The 22,899-nt window shown below is 45.8% G+C and overlaps 1 protein-coding gene across 1 annotated transcript in view; it reads right to left on the bottom strand.

Moving 5' to 3' along the window:
- Window positions 1–22,119, bottom strand: part of LOC129460668 (zinc finger protein 665-like) — a 42,766-nt gene extending 20,647 nt beyond the window's left edge. Inside the window, 6 exon segments of the mRNA XM_063615536.1 lie at window positions 5,938–5,967; window positions 5,970–6,053; window positions 6,870–6,996; window positions 14,605–14,664; window positions 21,298–21,572; window positions 22,086–22,119. Of these exon segments, the coding sequence (XP_063471606.1) occupies window positions 5,938–5,967; window positions 5,970–6,053; window positions 6,870–6,996; window positions 14,605–14,664; window positions 21,298–21,462 (466 nt within the window). The 5' untranslated portion in view covers window positions 21,463–21,572; window positions 22,086–22,119.
- Between the last annotated feature and the right edge of the window lie 780 nt (window positions 22,120–22,899).

The following is a 22,899-nucleotide window of genomic DNA, read 5'->3' as shown; positions in this document are numbered from 1 at the left end:
ACATGAATAACTTGTCCTAAAATGGGCAAAGGACCTAAATAGACACGTCTCACAAGAAGAAATCCAAATAGTCAACAGACATATGAAAAAGAGACAGCATCTCTAATCATCAGAAAAATGTAAAATAAAACTATAATGAGCTACCATTTCATACTTGATAGGATGGCTATTATCAAAAAGACAAAGATAAGTGTCGGTGAGGATGTAGGAGAAGGAAATCCTCACACATTGTTATGGGAATGTAAATTGGTACAGCCATTGTGGAAACTACCAGGAGGTAGCTCAAAAAACATACAAATAGAATTGCCATTTCATCCAACAATCCCATGTCTGGGTAAACATCCAAAGGCGGCAGGGGGTGGTGGCTCACACCTGTAATCCTAGCACTTTGGGAGGCCAAGGTGGGTAGATCACTTGAGGTCAGGAGTTCAAGACCAGCCCGGCCAGCATGGAGAAACCCCATCTCTACCCAAAATACAAAAATTAGCTGGGAGTGGTGGCAGGCACCTGTAATCCCAGCTACTGGTGAGGCTGAGGCAGGAGAATTCCTTGAACCCAGGAGGCGGAGGTTGCAGTGAGCCCAGATCATGCCACTGCACTCCAGCCTGGGTGACAGAGCGAGACTCTGTCCCCCCCAAAAATATATGTATATATAATATATATTTATTTATTTAATACGTATTTATAAAAACATATTTTTATAATATTTGGTATAATTTATATAATTATATTTATATAAAAATATATATTTATACACACACACATACATATAAAATCTCCAAAGGAATTTAAAACACAATCCCCAAAATATATCTTGAATTCCCATGTTTATTGGAGCATTATACAGAATAACCAAGATATGGAAATAACCTCAATGTGTTTGAACAGATAAATGGATAAAGACTCTGTGAGATACACATACAACACACACACTATATATATAGTGCCATGCAACCTACACACGTGTGTGTGTGCATGTGTATAAAACACAGTGTACTAATACTCAGCTTTTAAAAAAAATGCCACTTGCAACAACATAGATGGAGCTGGATGATATTATGCTAAGATTATGGAAAGTGAAATAAACACAAAAAAGAAGGAGACACGGGTGTGGGGCACGAGGTGCTCACTGTGCAAGCGCAGCCCCACCGCGAGGTTTCCAGCTGGAGGCTGGGAGCGTTCGTGGCTTCCTCTTTTCTTTTTTTTTTTTTTTTGAGACGGAGTCTCGCTCTGTCGCCCAGGCTGGAGTGCAGTGGCGCGATCTCGGCTCACTGCAAGCTCCGCCTCCCGGGTTCACGCCATTCTCCTGCCTCAGCCTCCCGAGTAGCTGGGACTGCAGGCGCCCGCCACCATGCCCGGCTAATTTTTTGTATTTTTAGTAGAGACGGGGTTTCACCGTGTTAGCCAGGATGGTCTCGATCTCCTGACCTCGAGATCCGCCCGCCTCGGCCTCCCAAAGTGCTGGGATTACAGGCGTGAGCCATCACGCCCGGCCTGGCTTCCTCTTTTCTTGCTGAGCCTTCGGAGCTCTGGGAAGTGGCTGCACCTTGGCGGCTCCCCAGAGGGCGCGGTGCTAATCGTAAGTTGTCAGCCTGGGTGGCTGGGCCCGGCTCAGGGCAGGGTTTGGCATTTCCAATGGTAGGGGGCTCGGGCTGCCCCTCCGCGGGACCCTCCCGTTGGGACAAGGCCGATCGCCTGGGCGGTTGGAGCCGCTATCCTGGCGCGAGACGGTGGACAAGTCCTATATTCAAGAGAAGACACCTTTGAACAGTTTCGAAGGATCTAAAACGTATGTGTCTGCAGACATCAATGAGGATGAAGAATTAGTAGAAGAGATTAATAGATCAAAAACGTTTGCTGGCTTTGCAGGTGGTGGGCCTGCCTGGGCATCGGCGCGATGGAGGAGACGCCCTGAGGGGCCTTAGCTGCCCTGAAGCTGTAGACAGGTGGCACCGTGGAGGCTCAGCAGTTGACAGACACAAGAAAGCAGCGCCGAATTGCAGGTTTATCCGCAGCTTTTATTTTGAAAACAGTGCCACCAAACCTGCAAATCCTGGTGTCCCAAATGGTCAATACCAAGTTGAAAACCATCAGGGAGAGGAAAAGCATTGTGATTTAGACAGGCCCTCTGAGACTCGTGCAGACCGGCTTTTGAGAAGTGGACAGGTGGTGGATAGATCAGACTCCACACACCCGAGGAGCCCTGCCATGCATAGTGAAGAAGCTAGATTAAAGTCGTTTCACAGCTGGCCAGCCTCTGCCCACTTGACCCCGAGACAGCTGGCCAGTGCTGGGCCGTGCTACACAGGCACCGATGACCAAGTGCAGTGCTTCTGTTGTGGCGGGAAACTGAAAAACTGGGAACCTGGCGATTGTGCCTGGTCAGAACACAAGAGACATTTTCTTAATTGCTTCTTTATTTTGGGCCGCAACGTTAATATTCGAGGTTGAATCTGATGTTGGACATATATATATATATATATTTTTTTTTTTTGAGATAGAGTCTCGCTGTGTCGCCCAGGCTGGAGTGCAGTGGCACGATTTCGGCTCACTGCAACCTCTGCCTCCCGGGTTCAAACAGTTCTTTGCCTCAGCCTCCCGAGTAGCTGGGATTACAGGTGCCCGACACCACGCCCAGCTAATTTTTGTGTTTTTAGTAGAGACAGGGTTTCACCATCTTGGCCAGGCTGGTCTTGAGCTCCTGACCTTATGATCCACCTGCCTCGGCCTCCCAAAGTGCTGAGATTACAGGCATGAGCCACTGCACCCAGCCTGTTTGTATTATTCTTGAGTGCAAATGGTGTCACATGCAGTAAGTGTGTGTATAAGTTTTGATAAGTTTTAATTTTTTATCATAGATTTGTGTTTTTATTTATTTAAAACAGAGTCTCGTTCTGACGCCCAAGCTAGAGTGCAGTGGTGCGATCTTGGCTCACTGCAACTTCTGTTTCCCCTGGTTCAAATGATTCTCCAGCCTCTGCCTCCCAACTAGCTGGGATTACAGGCATATGCCAACACGCCCAGCTACTTTTTGTATGTTTAGTAGAGACAGGGTTTCACCATGTTGGCCAGCTGGTCTCAAAATCCTGACCTCAGATGATCCACCCACCTTGGCCTCCCAAAGTGCTGGGATTACAGGTGTGAGCCACCGCACCCGGCCAGATTTGTGTATTTTTTATGGTGATAAATAATAGAGTAATACTTCATGCATTCATGACATACCTAATTTTTTCTTTTTTTTTTTTTGAGACGGAGTCTTGCTCTGTCCCTCAGGCTGGAGTGCAGTGGCGCGATCTCCGCTCACTGCAAGCTCCGCCTCCTGGGTTCACGCCATTCTCCTGCCTCAGCCTCCCGACTAGCTGGGACTACAGGTGCCCGCCAACACGCCCGGCTAATTTTTTCAGTAGAGACGGGGTTTCACCGTGTTAGCCAGGATGGTCTGAATCTCCTGACCTTGTGATCCGCCCGCCTCGGCCTCCCAAAGTGCTGGGATTACAGGCTTGAGCCACCACACCCAGCTGCTAATTTTTTCTTAATTTTTATGATATTTTTAGGTTATGCAATTTGTTTGCTTTTTTAAATTGTTGCAAATGTCTTTAAAATTTTCCAATATATTTACTGGAATAAAACCCATATATAAGATGACCCATGGAATTCAAACCTGTGCTGTTCAAGGGCCAACTGTATACCCAGAAGTGGGACTGCTGGATAATATAGCACTTTTATTTTTATTTTTTTGAAAAATTTCCATATAATATTTCATAATGCCTGGACTAATTTACATTCAACCAATAGTGTATGAGAACCCCCTAGTCTCCATATCTTTGCTAACACATATCTTTTGTCCTTCTGACAGTAGCCATTCTGACAGCTATGTGATATTTTATGCTGCTTTAAATTTGCATCTCTGCAAGTAGTGATGTTGGCTGTTTGTGTCTTCCTTCAAGAACTGTATATTGAGGCTCACCCCTGTAATCTCAGCACTTTGGGGGGCCAAGGTGGGCAGATCACCTGAGACCAGGGGTTCGAGACCAGCCTGGCCAATGTGGTGAAACCCTGTCTCTACCAAAAATGCAAAAATTAGCTGGGCGTGGTGGTGCACGCCTGTAGTCCCAGCTACTTGGGAGGCTGAGGCAGGAGAATCGCTTGAACCTGGGCGGCAGAGATTGCAGTGAGCCCAGATCGTGCCACTGCACTCCAGCCTGGGTGACAGAGGGAGACTGTCTCAAAAGAAAAAAAAAAAGAAAAAAAGAAAAAAATGTATATTGCGATCCTTTGGCCATTTTTTAATGGGTTTGTTTTCATGCTATTGAGTAGTTTCGATTTCTCATACATTTTGGACATTAAATTGGTGTCAAATATACAAATTGCAAATACTTTCTCACAATCTGTAGGTTGTCTCTTCATTATGTTAATTGTTCCCTTTGCAGTGCAGAAGCATTTTCAGTAGATGCTACCCCATTTATCTGTTTGCTTTTGTTGCATAAGCTTCTGGGGTCAAGGCCAAAAAATCATTGCCTGGATAACATCATGTAGGTGTTCTCCTACGATTGCTTCTAGTAGTTTTACATTATCAGGTCTTACGTTTAAGTATTTAATACATTTTGAATCAGTTTTGGTATCTGGTGTGAGATTAACATCCATTTCATTCTCCTGTGTGTGGATATTGCGTTTTTCTAGCAACACTTATTGAAAAAAACTGTCCTTTTTTCATTGTGTGTTCTTGGTACCTCTGTCAAAAGGCAACTGGCCGTATATCCATCATTTGTTTTTTTTTTTTTGACTCTTCTTTTTTTTTTTTTTTGAGATGGAGTCTCGCTCTGTCGCCCAGGCTGGAGTGCAGTGGCACAATCTCAGCTCGCTGCAACCTCTGACTCCTGGGTTCAAGTGATTCTTCTGTCTCAGCCTCCCGAGTAGCTGGGACTACAGGCATGCGCCACCACGCCTGGCTAATTTTTGTATTTTTAGTAAAGACAGGGTTTCGCCATATTGGACAGGCTGGTCTCGAACTCCTGACCTCGTGATCCACCCACCTCAGCCTCCCAAAGTGCTGGGATTACAGGGGTGAGCCACCGAATCTGGCTTTTTTTTTTTTTACTCTTTCTATTCTGTTCCACTGGTTGGTGTGTCTATTTTTAAGGAAGTACTATCCTATTTTAATTACTATATCTTCATAATGTAGTTTCAAATAAGGTAGCGTGATGCCTCCAGGTTTGTTTTGTTCAATGAATCCCATGCTCAAGTGTGAAAAAATAGGATACACACTCCATGTAGGACTGGGATCAAAAAGAGGACGTTTCTGTCCACTGTACTTAACAATTTGGCTAACCATCTCAGAAGATCCAACCCACTCCCCTTGTCACCCACACCCACAAACTGTCGCAAAGTGGAAGAGAAGAAGTAGCTGAGACCTCAACAGGCAAGGAAAGCTTAAGACAGCTCCGTGAAGTTTCTGGGGCCCCGGGTGCAAAGGAGGAGCAGCCAGTGTTTCCTATCTCTTGGAAGTAGGTCTTCCAAGCTCATGAAATGGGATAAAATATGGATAGGGGCACTTGTCAAAACTATGGAGGCCTCACGTCTCATCTCTGTGGACAGAAAAATAAGGATTTTTGATTGCATCAAGCACAGAAGGAGAGACTAGGGAGGAAAGCAACCCTTTGGAAAGGAACCAAGAGTTCACAGAAACCAAGTAACTGACAGCTGTAGATCACGATCAAGACTTTGCATGTGTTGCTGTTTGAGCTGTAGCACCACTGCAGGTTCGAAGGATAAACTTTTACACATCTAAAGAACAGAGTATTAAGTGGTAGGGAAAAAAAGTCTTATCAGTGATCACAGGATATAAACTTTTGTTTTCCCCAAAAACTCTCCATTTGCAGGGTGTTTCTCAAACACTGTCTAATGAGATGCTTTCTCTCTGCCCATCTGAACTCTGACCTGTGATCACACCTCTGATCCACTCCCACTTGCTATTGTCACTTGGCTCTCCACATTCCAGGGCTCCTTCCCTTGTTCCAACAAGGAGATAATACTCAGATCAAAAGGAGAGATTCCTGCTTATGAAAAGAAAGAAGACCAGGCATGGTGGCTCATACCTGTAATCCCAGCACTCTGGGAGGCTGAGATGAGCAGGTCACCTGAGGTCAGGAGTTCGAGACTAGCCTGGCCAACATGGCGAAACCTTGTCTCTACTAAAAATACAAAAATTAGCTCGGCGTGGTGGCTAAAGCCTGTAATCCCAGCTACTCAGGAGGCTGAGGCAGGAGAATCGTTTGAACTCAGGAGGCAGTGGTTGCGGTTGCAGTGATCCAAGATCGTGCCATTGCACTCCAGCCTGGGTGACAAGAGTGAAACTCCATCTCAAAAAAAAAAAAAAAAACAAAAAAAAAAACAGAAAAAAGAAAAAAAAAGAAAACGAAATATAATGTGCTGCGGCTTTCCAGAATCGCACCCTTAGGTTTACATGAGAAGAGAGGAAACTACAGATGGATTTGGAAAAACATTTCAACAATTGATCCACTGAATGCCTCCTGAGTGGTTAGCAAACACCACCCTACGCAGATATCTAGCTTTCTTCCATGAACCACTAAATCAAAAGCACAGAAGTAGAAAACAGAAAATCAAACATTTTAAAAGTCCGGTACAAGGTATTATGCATACAAAGCTCTAAAACTCTCCACAAAGTGGGCAGACCACCTCACGAAACGGCAAGATTAAAGTTCAGATTCTGCATGATCAGGCTTTTCATTTCTGAGTCAACAGGACATCAGTCCTCACTGAGGAATGCAGGGGCTCTCAAGAGACTCACAAGGGAAAATGAAAACATACACAAGAACAGACCCTGACTTCTAAAACAAAGTCATCCTCACCCAGGGAGACCAGGTTCCTATAATTCTCCAACATGACATCCCTGTACAAAGTCTTCTGAGCAGGGTCCAGGCATGTCCATTCCTCCTGAGAGAATTCTATGGCCACATCCTTGAATGTCAACTGTCCCTAAAATGAAAAACACATTTCCCCAAGTAACTATGAGGAAAATTTGAATCTTCACATAAAACGAGAAGAGGAGAGAGCTGTAAGAATAGGTTCAATTCAAGTAAGCAGACTGATACATCCAGGCTGTGATCACGGTACATACAGACTTGATCTTCGTCCCCTTTTCCTGAAAAGAGCTCACTTGAAATCTGTAAGGTGGTAAGTATCTTTTTGTACATCAGTGAGACTAACTGGTGGCTGAAGGGGGCTAGATAGCTTCAGGGTATGGGCTGGACACTGGAAAGACCAAGGCAAGATTACAGGGTTAGGCCGGGCGCCATGGCTCATGCCTGTAATCCCAGCATTTTGGGAGGCCAAGGCCAGTTGATCATTTGAGGTTAGGAGTTTGAGACCAGCCTGGCCAACACAGTGAAACCTTGTCTCTACTAAAAATACAAAAATTAGCTGGGCATGGTGGTGCGTATCTGTAATCCCAGCTACTCACAAGGCTGAGGCAGGAGAATCACTTGAACCTGGGAGGCAGAGGTTGCAGTGAGCCGAGATCACACCACCACACTCCAGCCTGGGCGACAGAGTGAGACTCTGTCTCAAAATAAATAAATAAAAATAAAAATAAATAAATAAATAAATAAATAAATAAAAAAAAGATTACAGGGTTGGGACTTCCAGGCTCAATCTCCAACACTGAAAAGGGAAGAAGGGCTGAAGGTTCAGTTGAACATCTATGGCCAATAATGTAAACAGTCATGCCTATGTAATGAAGTTTCCTTAAAAATGCAAAAAATTAAGGTTCTGAGGAGCATCTGGAACAGATGATAACATGGAGGCTCCTTGAGTGGTGCACCCACAGAGGACATGGAAGCTCAGAGCCCCTTCTCCATATCTCACCCAACAGATCGCTTCCATCTGCATTCTTTGTTATATCTTGAGCAATAAATGAATCAATATGAATCAAGTGTTCCCCTGAGTTCTGCGAGCCACTCTAACAAATTGGTCCCAACGAAAAGGTGATGAGAATTTACAACTTCAGCCAGTTAGTGAGAAACCCAAGCCACAACTTGTGTTTGCGAATGGCATTGAGGTGGCTGCACCCTTGTGGGACTGAGCCCTACACCTGTGGGATGTGATGCTATATCCAGACATCATCAGAATTGAACTGAATGGGAGGACACCCAGGTGATATCCACTGCAGAATTGCTTGATTGATGTGATGGAAAACCCAACACATCTGGGAGAACGGAAGCGTTCTGTGTTGCAAGAGTACAGTAGAAGAAACTGAATCCGGCTGGGTGTGGTGGCTCACGCCTGTAATCCCAGCACTTTGGGAGGCCGAGGCGGGTGGATCACCTGAGGTCAGGAGTTCGAGACCAGCCTGGCCAATGTGGCGAAACCCTGTCTCTATTAAAAATACAAAAATAGCCAGGTGTGGTGGCAGGCACCTGTAATCCCAGTTACTTGGGAAGCTGAAGCAGGAGAATCATTTGAACCCCGGAGGCGGAGGTTGTGGTGAGCTGAGATCACACCATTGCACTCCAGCCTGGGCAACAGAGCAAGACTCTATCTCAAACAAAAACAAACAAACAAACAAAAAAAGAGAAACTGAATCAGTTTTTCCCTATATTCTCACACACTAAGGTTTATTTGAGCAAGTTATGTCTGCTTAATCCTGTTTTATTATTCTTTTCCTTAAGAGGTTATGACATCCTCTAAATTAGTGTGGATTTCTGTTTTGTGGAAAATAAATATACAGATACAAAATCAGCTGGGTGCAGTGGCTCATGCCTGTAATCCTAGCACTTTGGGAGGCCAAGGTGGGGGAATCACTTGAGGTCAGGAGTTCGAGACCAACCTGGCCAACATGGTGAAACCCTGTCTCTACTAAAAATACAAAAATTAGCCGGATATTGCTTGAACCCAGGAGGCAGAGGTTGCAGTGAGCCAAGATTGCGCCACTGCACTCCAGCCTGGGCAACAGGGAGACAAACAAAACAAAACAAAACAAAACAAAACACAAAACAAAACAAAACAAAACAGCCCAGCACAAGTTTATCTCTACCAGTGTTAGGTAGATATTATGTCTGACACATCAAGTAATATTCAGCATCTAGATGACCTAGAGAATGAGTGGTGTCTTCAAGGATGACAACATCCACAGTGGCTTTGAAGAAAAAACAAGTCAGAGTCTTAAAACTATGATGAGAGCAATAGCAATGACACGGATTTAAGAACAATGCCCATATGCGAGATAGTATTTTAAATCCTTTATGTGTACTAACACATACAACACTGTAGCCTATGAGAGAAAGATCTGCTCCCATTTTCCTGTGGGGACAACTGTTTCACAGACACGCTGAGAAACCTGTCTCAGGTCAAAGGGCTAAAAATGACAGAGCAAGTACCTGTACCCAGGTGTCTAGGAATTAAAATTAAACCTAAGCAATCAGTTAAGCAACAGGCAAGCTACCTGAAACAGCAGCTCACAATGCCCTGAATAGTCTTCCAAACAGGGTAAGTAGGCGGTTTGGAATGCTACAGCATTAAGGAAGGCTACATAGTCAACAGCCTTCAGAGTTTTCATTTCAGAATCTCAGTGTCTGAGATCAGCGCAAAGGAGTCAATGTATCTGTCCAAGGTTCTGAAAGGGTGGTCATTTTGGAAGAATTCGTTTATGTAACGACATGTACCAACGTCTAACAGATTCCCAACATCCTTTTGTGCAACATCTATCAGCAGCTGCCCACAGCTCTTTGGTTTACCATTCTACTGTGAATGAATGACATGTAGATTGGTCTGAATAGTTTCTTGGTCATTAAACTGGTTAGAAAAGAACTTTCCTAGTCTTTTAGATGCTACACTATGGCTGAAATCCTCTGAACTACTGTGAAAATGAGGTTTAAAAAATAAGAAATTGGCCAGGCATGGTGGCTCATGCCTGTAGTCCCAGCATTTTGGGAGGCCAAGGCAGGCAGACTGTTTGAGCCCAGGAGTTTGAGACCAGCCTGGGCAACATAGCAAGACCTTGTTTCTACAAAAAAGTAAAAATAATAATAAAAGTAAAAATAAATAAATACAAATAAAGAAGTACAAGAAATGAGAGAATGTTGGAGAATGAAGGGTAAAATGATGTGGAGCACAACTGGCCACAGAATGTGTTAATATATTCAAGTTCAAATAGTGTTTTATGAAGAAAGAGACTTTAAAATATCAGGGGTAAGCAAATTTAAACTGAAAACAGAATAAAAAGTCCTAGAAAGATATAGTAAAAAGTAGTGTCTCTCTCTTTGCATAAAGTAGTATAATATAGTTTGCACACATTTGGAAGACAACCAGCTGGCAAAGAAATTATCTCAAAGAACTATACAGGAGCCAAATGAGATTATCAAGGACAACAAACCACTTCCTTTATTACAAGGTCACACTTACAGAAGAAAGCACATATAAAGGCCTAATTTCAGCATTGAATTCAGGATTTTCTCACTGGAAATTTGAGTAGAATCAAGAGAAAACAAAGATAAAAGTGGCTATGAGTTTTGGCTGAGCCATCCCAGCACTTTGGGAGGCCGAGGCGGGCAGATCACGAGGTCAGGAGATCGAGACCATCCTGGCTAACATAGTGAAACCCAATCTCTACTAAAAATACAAAAATAAATTAGCCAGGCGTGGTGGCAGGCGCCTGTAGTCCCAGCTACTCGGGAGGCTGAGGCAGGAGAATGGCATGAACCTGGGAGGCGGAGCTTGCAGTGAGCCAAGATCGCACCACTGCACTCCAGGCCTGGGCGACACAGAGCGAGATTCCGTCTCAAAAAAAAAAAAAAAAAAAAAAGTGGCTATGAGTTTTGTATAAATATGTACATTTCTTTCTTTATTTTTGGTTTTTTTTTTTTGAGATGGAGTTTTGCTTTGTCACCCGGGCTGGAGGGCAGTGGCTTCAGGGAGCTTCCAGAGGGCTGACACGTGGAGGTTCCTGGAAGACGGCATACCCAGGAAGGGCAGGGAAGCTCTGCACCCCTTTCCCCACACCTCACCTTATGCATCTCTTCACTGGTATCTTCTGTAATAGTATTTATAATCAACCAGTAAAACTGAGTGTTTCTCTGACCTCTAAGAGTTGCTCCAGCAAATTAATCCAACCCAAAGAAGGGTTCATGGGAACCTCAACTTGAAGTTGGTCGGTCAGAAGTTTCAGAGGCCTGGACATGCAATTGGGAACTGAGCCATCAATCTGTGAGATCTGACACTGTCTTCATGCAGACAGTGTTGGAACTGAACTGGAGGACAGCCAGTTGGTTGCTCGCTGTTTGTTGGTGGGGAGAAATCCCTCGCATTTGGCCACAGAAGTCTTCTGTGTGGATTGTGGTGTTGGTGTGAGAGCAGAGGAAAACATGGTTTTTGAGTTGTTTTTCCTAAACAGCACCAAAAGTAAATTGACACGTGGTCACCTGAGAAAAACTGAAACTAGTTCAAGGCTAACAATATGGAACTTCACCAAAGGTCATCATATACACAAACGCATTTATGCCCATATGTTACCATCCTATTAGTTCATTAATAGATAGTGGAGAGCAGGCCAGGCGTGGTGGCTCACACCTGTAATCCCAGCACTTTGGGAGGCCAAGTTAGATGGATCACTTGAGGTCAGGAGTTTGAGACCAGCCTGGCCAACATGGTAAAACCCCATCTCTACTAAAAATACAAAAATTAGCCAGGTGTGGTGGTGGACACCTGTAATCCCAGCTACTCGGGAGGCTGAGGCAGGAGAATTGCTTGAACCTAGGAGGCAAAGGTTGCAGTGAGCCGAGATTGCGCCCCTTCACTCCAGCCTGGGCAAAAGAGTGAAACTCCATCTCAAAAAAAAAAAAAAAAAAGAAAAAGACAGCAGAGAACAAATTTAAGGCCATAGAAAATATTTAAAATATGATTTCAAACGATAAAACACATAAAATTTATTTAAATGATGGTATGTCTTTTATAAAACCATGGGCGTATGCATCTATATATTCATGTGTGCACATCACATATACCAGTTAAATTAAGTGAAATAAGGAGATGTGTCTCAATGATGTATTTTTTTGATGATATCTTTAGTTGTCTTTTTTGCTCATGTGTGTTTCATAAAGTCTGGGACAATTAAAATGCATGAATTATACTTAATTTAGTTTACAAACATTTTTGTAAATTAAGCTGTAAAAATGCTAAAACAAAAATATGTAAGAACTTGTACTCCAATTGGTATTAAATACAAATATTAAAAATACAGATACCAGTTTTTCCAGTTAAATTTAGATATTTAGGCATTAACAAAAGCCCAGTGGAGGTTTTAGTTTATTTTACTTATGAAATCATAAGATTAGGACATTTTTTAATGTCATACATTAATTTAATAGATTTAAGAAGTACATATTGCAACAATACTTACTCGAAGAAATTATTGGATAATTAAAAATCAGTCCAAAAAGGAAATTTGAAAAACACCCAAAAGTTAATATTAAACAAGAAAATTTCACCAAACATCAGAATCAAGCAGTAAATGCTGGTTGCATTTGCTCTAAATTAAAATGGAGAAAATGGGCTGGGCGTGATGGCTCATGCCTGTAATCCTAACACTTTGGGAGGCCAAGGCGGGTGGATTGCTTGAGCTCAGGAATTCGAGACGATCCTCGGCAAAATAGTGAGACCCCCATCTTTACAAAAAAATATAAAAACTAGCTGGGTGTGGTGGCAATGCACATGTAGTCCCAGCTACTTGAGAGGCTGAGGTGGGAGGTTGGCTTGAGCCCAGGAGGTGGAGGCTGCAGTGAGCCGAGATTGCATCACTGCACTCCAGACTGGGCGACAAGCCAGACCTTATATAAAAAAAAAAAAAAAAAGGAGAAAATGGGGCTCACCAAGGCTCCAGCTAAAGCCCACTTCAGAACTTGCCTGAGCTGAGACCAAGAAAAAGGTAAAGTAGGAGCTGGATCTGTTAAAACTAAGATGACATACTCACAACCCAGGAGAAGAATGCACTGAAGTGTAAGAACTAATAACGATACTGTGAAAACAAGCTTCATTCTTTTTATTTTTTATTTTTTTGAGACGGAGTCTCGCTCTGTCGCCCAGGCTGGAGTGCAGTGGCGCAATCTCGGCTCACTGCAAGCTCCGCCTCCCGGGTTCACGCCATTCTCCTGCCTCAGCCTCTCCGAGTAGCTGGGACTACAGGCGCCCGCCACCACGCCCTGCTAATTTTTTGTATTTTTAGTAGAGACGGGGTTTCACCGTGGTCTCGATCTCCTGACCTCGTGATCTGCCCGCCTCGGCCTCCCAAAGTGCTGGGATTACAAGCGTGAGCCACCGCGCCCGGCCAAACAATCTTCATTCTTTAGCAGCTCTCATTAAACACAAACACACAATACATCTCACGAGTCCATTAGGAATTATACAATGCTCCCTATTAAAATACATTTCCAGACCTATTTAAAGAAATTATAAAACTGTACTGAAGTGATGATGTCAATAAAATAGAGGAATAGGAACTTCCAAACACTACCTCCACCATGGAGACACAAATTTAGTAGCAATATATGAACCAATTGCCTTTGTGAGAAATCCAGTAATCATGTAAGAGGTTGGAACTCTTAACAGAAGTCTAGTAGGAAAATACAGGACATCTGCTCACAGAGGCCTTACCCTGGCATGATGCAGTGTTACTGCAAGAAAAACACCAATTTCCCATTTCTCCTGGGAGAGGAAAAGTATGAAAACATTCATCCAATATTCTGTCTTTTCAGGGCGTTGCCTGAGGGATAAGTTTTTCTCTTGGTTGAATATAAGTAATGAAGGCCGGGCGCGGTGGTTCACGCCTGTAATCCTAGCACTTTGGGAGGCCAACGCGGGTGGATCGCTTGAGCTCACGAGTTAGAGACCGGCCTGGGCAACATGGTGAAACCCCATCTCTATTAAAAATACAAAAAAATAGCCGGGCATGGTGATGCACACCTGTAGTCCCAGCTACTCAGGTGGCCATGGCAAGAGAATCACTTGAGTCCAGGAGGCAGAGGTTGCAGTGAGCTGAGATTGCGTCACTGCACTCCAGCCTAGGCAACAGAGCGAGACTCTGTCTAAACTCAAAAAAACAAAAGGAGTTTGGAGTCAGAAACACAGTGACTCACTTGTTCGGCATCAAATGCAATATAAATGAGGCTACAAAGCTTTCCCCACAGTGGTCTCATTTTACAGCATTTCATGGGTGCTTGTACACAGTAACATCTGACTTCATAACCAGCTTCTCTTATCACAGTTTACACAGAGCTGGCAATATATTCAAATATGGCTGAACAATCCATGTTGCCCAACAGCACTGACGCCACAGGACCCTCACCCCATCTCCATCCATGTCTGGGTGTGAGCCCTTCCCAGGAGCATGCCCAGTGCAGCCTCTTCCCAAGTTCATGTCACTGGGTCATGAGAGACGGAATCTAAGTGAGATGAGAGGGACTGAGGGAAGGCACGGGTGAGTGTGAGCAAACCTGTCAGGCAGGACGCTTCAGACTCAGAGAAGATTCCCAACTCCAAGGCCCAGCGTTTCTGAAAGGAAGGAGACAGAACAATCCCCCGAGAATATCATCTCACCTGAGGAAGAGCCATCCCTGACTCCTTTGCTTTCCTCTTCCTCTTCTTCCAGGGTTCTACCTTGGGTAACATGAAAGAGACTTTAGAATTCAGTCCTGAATGTCAAAAATACGCTGTTTATTGGTTAGAATCAACACACCCCCTCCCTGGGCCATAATCTTATACACAGGGAAGATGGTCCTCTGCTGCCCACTGCACCAGAAAAGATGCAGGGATAAGAAACTCCTACAGGAAAAACAAGTGAGTTTCTGACCTCTTTCTTTAGAACCCACTCCCCTCCTGGAGAAGCCCCGACACAGGCTGCAGCAGTGGGGAGCTGGGCTGGAATGAGCTTCTGTTCAGGGCACAGACCCAGCCCTGACCAAACCGCATGCTGAGCACAGCCCCCCTCCCCTCTGTGGGTCACAGGCTGAGCTCAGCCTTCAGAAACGATCAGCAGTGCCCTGGTGCTCAATGGTAGATACAGAATAACAGAACAGAACCAATCTTAAATGTCATTGAAGCTGGGCTGCAACTTATTTGAAGGAAAATCTCTGCTAAGGGGGCGAAAGAGATGTATTTGCAAAATGCCTCAGCGTTCTTGCGCTCCACTGAGAGGGGCCAAGCCCAGCACAGCCCCCCACCTTCTGGCTGTACTTTCCCTGGGGGCCTTGTTGTCACCAGGATCCAGACAGTGGAAGGTGAAGCAGCACAGAGAAACACGTGGAACAGCCAATATAGACAAGAGGTGAGGGTGAGGGTGGGGATGGAATGCTGAAGCGGGGGTCAGGGAGAGGGTCACAGAAGTCCCCACTGAGGAAGTGATATCAGAACAAAGACCTGGGTTAGGAAGGGTGTTTGCACCTGCAGCTGAGGGGCCAGAGTCCTAGGCAGAGGGACCACCCATAGGAAGGCCCTGAGGCAGGAGCAACTTGGGGACCCTGGAAAAGGAAAGGGGCCTGAGTGACTGCAGTACAGGGAGCAAGGAGGACACAGGCAGGAGATGAGGTCGAGAGGTCCTGGGGGAGCAGGTCAGGCAGGGCTGAGGTCTTCAAACAATTTTTCTCCCACACGTCCAAAGAATGTTTAGGCTGGATGCAGTGGCTCTTGCCTGTAATCTCGGCACTTTGGGAGGCAGAGGTGCATGGACTGCTTGAGCTCAGGAATTTGAAACCAGCCTGGGCAACATGGCAAAATCCCATCTCTAAAAAAGGTACAAAATTTAGTCAGGTGTGTTGGTATGGGCCTGTAGTCCCGGCTACTTGGGAGGCTGAGGTAGGAGGATCGCTTGAGCCCAGGAGGTGGAGGTTGCAGTGAGCCAAGATCACACCACTGCACTCCAACCTGGGTGACAGAGCGAGACCCTGTCTCAAAAAAAAAGACTAGAAGAAATAATAAATAATTTTTAAAACAATGTATTTCTTTAATCCACTTATCTTATTTTTAAAACTCACAAATAATGTCATATCTTCTATATTTTAAATGCATGTTGACATGTTCAGCTAAGCCCCAGGAAGTACAGGGTAGCCCCCGTCCACCCTGGGTCTGCTGGAGAACACCTTTGGGGGAATGCTGGAGAACACCTTTGGGGGAATGCTGGAGAACACCTTTGGGGGAATTCAGGACAACCCTTTGGGACATATGAAGGTGGAGATGGCTGTTCCACCTCCCAGCAGAGTGTTGGAAGAGACAACTGGACAAAGGATTCCAGTGTTCAAGGGAGAGGTCTGCAGGGAACAGGGAGCCGTGTAGGTGGGTTTAAAGCTGTGAGATGAGATGATAAGGAAGGGCAGTGGGTTGTAGGGTCCAGCCCCACAGGGTCGGTGGGTTTTCTCCTCGTATGCGGAGACAAGAGAGCGTAGAAATAAAGACACAAGACAAAGAGATAAAAGAAAAGACAACTGGGCCCAGGGGACCACTACTACCAAGACACAGAGACCGGTAGTGGCCCCAAATGCCAGGCTGCACTAGTATTTATTGGATACAAGACAAAGGGGCAGGATAAGGAGTGTGAGCCATCTCCAATGACAGGTAAGGTCACATGGGTCACGTGTCCACTGGACAGGGGGCCCTTTCCTGCCTGGCAGCCAAGGCAGAGAGAGAGAGGAGAAAGAGAGAAACAGCTTACACTATTATTTCTGCTTATCAGAGACTTTTTGTACTTTCACTAATTTGCTACTGCTAACTAAAGGCAGAGCCAGGTGTACAAGATGGAACATGAAGGCAGACTAGGAGCGTGACCACTGAAGCACAGCATCACAGGGAGACAGTTAGGCCTCCGGATAACTGCGGGTGGGCCTGACTAATGTCAGGCCCTCCACAAAAGGTGGAGGAGTAGAGTCTTCTCTAAACTCCCCCTGGGAAAGGGAGACTCCCTTTCCTGGTCTGCTAAGTAGCAGGTGTTTTTCCTTGACACTAACGCTACTGCTAGACCATGGTCCACTTGGCAACGGGCGACTTCCCAGACTCTGGCGTTACCGCTAGACGAAGGAGCCCTCTGGTGGCCCTGTCTGGGCATAACAGAAGGCTCACACTCTTGTATTCTGGTCACTTCTCACTATGTCCCCTCAGCTCCTATCCCTGTATGGCCTGGTTTTTCCTAGGTTATGATTATAGAGCGAGGGTTATTATAATATTGGAATAAAGAGTAATTGCTACAAACTAATGATTAATGATATTCATATATAATCATATCTAAGATCTACATCTGGTATAACTATTCTTATTTTATATGTTATTATACTGGAACAGCTTGTGTCCTTGGTCTCTTGCCTCGGCACCTGGGTGGCTTGCCACCCACAGTGGGTGTGGACAGGAACCAAGAAGCTCAGGGAGTAAGCCATGCACACTCCACATTTAGAGAACAGAAAAATCAAGAGACAGCAGAAGAGGAAAGCGTGACGTGATCAGTGAGGTATCAAAAACTTGAAAACAAATAGTTTTAAACGGTTAATGGGATGTCCTTAAAGCCAGGAAAACAGAAGAGAAAGTGAGAAAAGAAAAAGAACAGAACACAAAGAAGTTTTTGTGTACTATTCTCTTAAAAATAGCATAGAAGAGGGGAACTTACTACAGAAGGAAAAGTAGTTAAGGGTTTTTGTTTTTTTTGAGATGGAGTCTCGCTCTGTCACCCAGGCTGGAGTGCAGTGGTGTGATCTTGGCTCACTGCAAGCTCTGCCTCCTGGGTTCAAGCGATTCTCCTGCCTCAGCCTCCCAAGTAGCTGGGATTAAAAGCGCACATCACCACAGCCAGCTAATTTTTGTATTTTTAGTAGAGAGGAGGTTTCATCATGTTGGCCAGGCTGGTCTCGAACTCCTGACCTCAGGTGATCCGCCTGCCTCAGCCTCCCAAAGTGCTGGGATTGCAGGCGTGAGCCACCATGCCCAGCCTTATTTTTTGTTTTAAAGTTGAAAGAGTAGATGGGAAAGGCTTTATTTTCTGTGTTTGTGTGTCTGTGTGTGTGTGTGTGTGTGAATAGATAAGACCACTAATCTGGATATGCTCATCAAAATAATTCCCTTGAAGTAAAAGTTGACGCAGTGGAGGGGGCAGCCACACCGTCCTGAGACTGTGGTGCAAAACTGAAGAGCCAGCAACAGCCCAGAGCAGGGAGAGACCATTCCCAGTACCTCCTGAGTTGAGATCACAGGCCTTAAGACAGGTGGGTGGGCCTGTTGGAGAGCTCTTCCCTTTACTGTTTGAGACAGGAAAAAATCAAGCTGTTCATACTATTGTCACACTCAACCCAGAATACTTCACCTGTGGTCACCAAAATGTGTGTAGTTCATCCCACAAGGACCAGTTCTGCAGTGCACTCCCAGTGGTGGGTCCTACAATTTCACTCCACTCTGACACTGTCAGATCTCCCAGGTGAAGATCTCAGCGCGCTACATGCTACTAGTAGCTGTTGGCTACACTCTCACCAGATAAATACCGTGATTCTCTTAACCCCTTCCTTGGATTCAATTAACTTGCTAAAACCATTCATCTGTATGCTTCGTAGTATCCTTTATAACAATTAGGTAGGCCGCGTGCAGTAGCTCGTGCCTGTAATCCCAGCACTTTGGGAGGCCAAGGTGGGTGGGTAACCTGAGATCAGGAGTTCAAGACCAGCCTGGCCAACATGGTGAACCCCCTTCTTTACTAAAAATACAAAAATTATCCAGGCATGGTGGTGGACGCCTGCAATCCCAGCTACTTAGGAGGCTGAGGCAGGAGAATTGCTAGAGCCCAGGAAGCGGAGGTTGCAGTGAGCCGAGATCGTGTCATTGTACTCCAGCCTGGGTGACAGAGCGAGACTCTGTCTCAAAAACAAACAAACAAAAAACAATTGGGTAAACCAAGGAAAATGTTTCCCTGAGTTCTATGAGCTGCTCGGGCAAATTAATAGCACCTCAGGAAGGGATAAGGAGAATCCCAAATTTGTACTCAATGGGTCCGAAGCTCAGAATCTGGGACTTGGGGCTGGTATCTGAAGTGGGAACCCTCAACTAGTGGGATCTAATGCTAACTCCGGGTAGATAGTGTCCGAATTGAATTAAATTATTGGACAGTCAGGTAGTGTTTGTTGAAGAATTGCGTGTTGGTGAGGAGAAATCCCCAACCCACACGTTTTGGTGATGAGAAGCCATGCATTCTTTGTTGAGCGTTCATTACTTGGTTATGAGAGTAGGAAAAACACTGGTTTTTCCTCCTCACTCATACACTTGCCTACACATTACCCCATCCTAGGAAAAGGAAAGAGGGTGACCCACAACTGAATGAGTCAAGTCACTGCCCTCTGGTAGAACAGAGATTGCAAATAGAAGCTAACCTCTGATGCCAGGAATTATAAAATGCACATGTCTTATAGACAAAACTTTTGCAATTCTCACCAGCATCTCCATAACAGAAACAAAATATATACATATAAAGTTTGTTAGATTATTAGGGGCCAGCCACAGTGGCTCATGCCTGTAATCCCAGCACTTTGGGAAGCTGAGGTGGGTGGATCACCTGAGGTCAGGAATTCAAGACCAGCCTGGTCAACATAGTGAAATCCCGTCTCTACTAAAAATACAAAAGTTAGCCAGGTGTGGTGGTGCATGCCTGTAATCCCAGCTACTCGGGAGGCTGAGGCACGAGAATCACTTGAACACAGGAGGCGGAATTACAGTGAGCTGGGATCGTGCCATTGCACTCCAGTCTGGAAATAGAGTGAGACTCTGTCTCAAGAAAAAAAAAAAATTGTTAGATTATGGATACAGAAATCAATATATCACGATGTAATTATCCATATCCAATGAAACCACCACGCATCTGGGCCAAAGTCCCCCTCTTTCTTCCTTCCTGTGTGTTTCTCTCTCTCATTCTGTACATCTCTCTCATTCTCTTCTTCTCTCTCCTTTTTTCTTTTCTGTGTTTCAGCCTGGGTCTCTGCTCCTCATTTTGAGCCCCTCTCCTCTCCTGCTGTTTCTCCTTCCCTCTATTCCTCCTCTTCCACTTGTTCTGCTCCATTCTTGCAACTTGTTTCACCTCTTACTCCTCTTTCAGCCCAATCTTTTGGTTGTCCCCAATCTCCATATATTTCTGCCTCTTTCTTCCCTTATCTCTGCTCTCCCTGTTAAATCCCCTCTTCCCTGTTTCACTTCCTTGTCCCCACTCTTTGGCACCCCCAGATCCCAGGTCTCCCCCTGCTGTGATTCTCCCTCTGCCCTCCTTGTCACTGGCTGCCCCTTCTTAGTGTCCCAGCACCACGCTGCTCTGTCTGTCCTGGCTCCAAATCCCCCCTCCTCTCCCCAACTCTCTGTCTGAGGAGCTGCCCCCTCTCCCTACCTTGCTGTCCTTCATCTCTCTGGACATCGAGCTTTTCTCTACATTTCTCCAGTTGTTTCTCCATCCTGTTACTTTCTCAGCGACTTCTTTCACCCTTACTGTCTCTTTGCAAATCCCGACCCATCCTCTACTTTGCCATGTTTATTGGTTTCCCTCATTCTTTCCTCTGTCTCCGTTTTTCTACTTTTCTCTCAGCCCCTTTCTCTGTCTCCTGATCCCCTTGGCCCACACATTCACAGGGAGGGTTTGGAGTAAGACGCCTGGATCCTGGAGGAGCACATTTTCCAGCGGGTGGAGCTGGACAGGCAAGAACACCGGGTATCACAGGACAAGCCCCGGGCACCTCCCCAACGCGGGCTCAGGGGAAGCGGTGACTGCGAAGGGGAGGCCTAGGGAGCAGCAGGGCCCCGCACGAGGAGGGAGGTGGGGGACGACGGCGCCTTAGGAGAGGGGTGGGGTCTGCAGGATCCCAGGACCAGGCAGAGGCGCGGCCTTCCCGGGACCGGGGCTGCGGCGCTGCGCTCCAGTAGCCGACTAGGGCGAGGTTAGGGGACGGTAAAATCCTGCACCCACTTCGCGGATGAGGACTTCACAGGGCGCAGGTCAGTAAAGGGTTTTAAGCAGGAAAACGCAGGTCAGTAAAGGGTTTTAAGCAGGAAACGGCGAAGGAAAGGAGGTGTCTGCATGGTCTGAAGGCCGAAAGACCGCGGGCAGGACCCGCCTGTGTAACTTTAACCCAAAGCGACGCGACCCCCAGTGTCTCGCGACAACGTCTGAATTTACCTGGAATGGAGGGAGCCGTGCGGGGACTTTAAGGGCTATAGGAACCCCCGGACATCGGGTACGGAGGAGCAGGGGACTCCGAAACGCAGGTTTAATCTAGATAGAGGGAAACTCACGCGGCGACGAACAGCCTTCACTCCAAGAGATCTGCTTCCGGGTTTGCAACAAACTGCCCGCGCAGTCAACTGAGCCGGCGGCCTGGGGGCGGGGCCTGGGCCGACAGGTGCAAAGGGGCAGGCTGCGGGCGGGAAAGGCCAGGCGTTGGGAGGGACTGAGAGCATGGGGTGGGCGGGGCCGGGGCGGGGCTTGAACCCGGGAGGCGGAGGTTGCAATGAGCCGATATCGCGCTATTGCACTCCAGCCTGGGTGACAGAGTGAGACTTCGTCTCTCCTAAAAAAAAAAAAAAAAAAAAAAAAAAAACTTAGCCTATCTAAAAGTTTAACCAACGGCCAGTAATATAAGCAATCATGCATATGTAATGAAGGCTCCATAACAACCCAAAAGGAGAGGATTCAGACGAGCTTCTGGATAGGTGAACACTTGGAGGCTCCTGCAGTGTGGTGCACCCAGGGAGGGCACCAAGGCTCAAAGCCTCTTCTCCCATGCCTCACCTCACTGATCCCTTCCATCTGGTTGTTCATCTGTCAACTTTGTAATATCCTTTATAATATGTAAATCTATGTAAAGTGTTTCCCTGTGTTTTGTGAGCCACTCTAGCAAATTCGTTGAACCCGAGGAGGGGGTCAAGGGACTCCTGGACTTATATCTGATCCGTAAGCACAAGTCACATCCTGTGCTTGAGACTGGCATTGAAATGTGTGCACTATTGTGGGACTGAGCCCTCAACGTGTGGGATCTGATGCCGTGTCCCGGCAGAATGGAACGGAATGAGAGAACACGCACCTGGTGTCTGTGGCAGGATTGCTTGCGTGGTGTGTGTAGGAAAACCCAGTACCTCTGGGCTAACAGTAGCATTCTGTGTTGTGAGAGAATAGTAGAAGAAACTAAATCAGTTTTTCCTATATTCTTAAATATGTAAGGGTTTTTTTCTTTTCTTTTCTTTTCTTTTCTTTTCTTTTCTTTTCTTTTCTTTTTTTTTGAGACAGAGTCTTGCTCTTGTCGCCCAGGCTGGAATGCAATGGCATGATCTCGGCTCACTGCAACCTCCGCCTCCCGGGTTCAAGCGATTCTCCTGCCTCAACCTCCCGAGTAGCTGGGATTACAGGCGTCTGCCACCGCACCCGGCTAATTTTTGTATTTTTAGTAGAGATGGGGTTTTGCCATGTTGGCCAGGCTGGTCTCAAACTCCTGACCTCGTGATCTGCCCGCCTCGGCCTCCCAAAGTGCTGGGATCTCAGGCGTGAGCCACCGCGCCCAGCGTGAAGGCATTTTTGAGGATGTTTTATTGTACTTTTCCCTAAGTAGTTATAATAGCCTGTAAATCTGTGTGGAGTTTTCAGTTTTGTGGACAATACAATAAATATACAAATAAAAGCCCAAACACAAGCTGATCTCTATAGAAGTGTTAGATATTATTTTCAACACACTAAGTGATACTCAGTATTTAGATAAGCTAAAGCATGAATAATGTCTTCTGAGGTGACAAGGTCCAGAGTGGCTTTACAGAAACACTGGCCAGAAGTAAAAACTGTGATGATAATGGCAATAGCAATGACTGACTTTTCTGAACACTATGTGCAAGGCATTATTCTCAATG

Source organism: Symphalangus syndactylus, chromosome 13 (assembly GCF_028878055.3).
Source record: "Symphalangus syndactylus isolate Jambi chromosome 13, NHGRI_mSymSyn1-v2.1_pri, whole genome shotgun sequence".
Classification (NCBI taxonomy): domain Eukaryota; kingdom Metazoa; phylum Chordata; class Mammalia; order Primates; family Hylobatidae; genus Symphalangus; species Symphalangus syndactylus.
The sequence above is the reverse complement of the archived record's forward strand: the minus strand, read 5'-3'. Positions and strand labels throughout refer to the sequence as shown.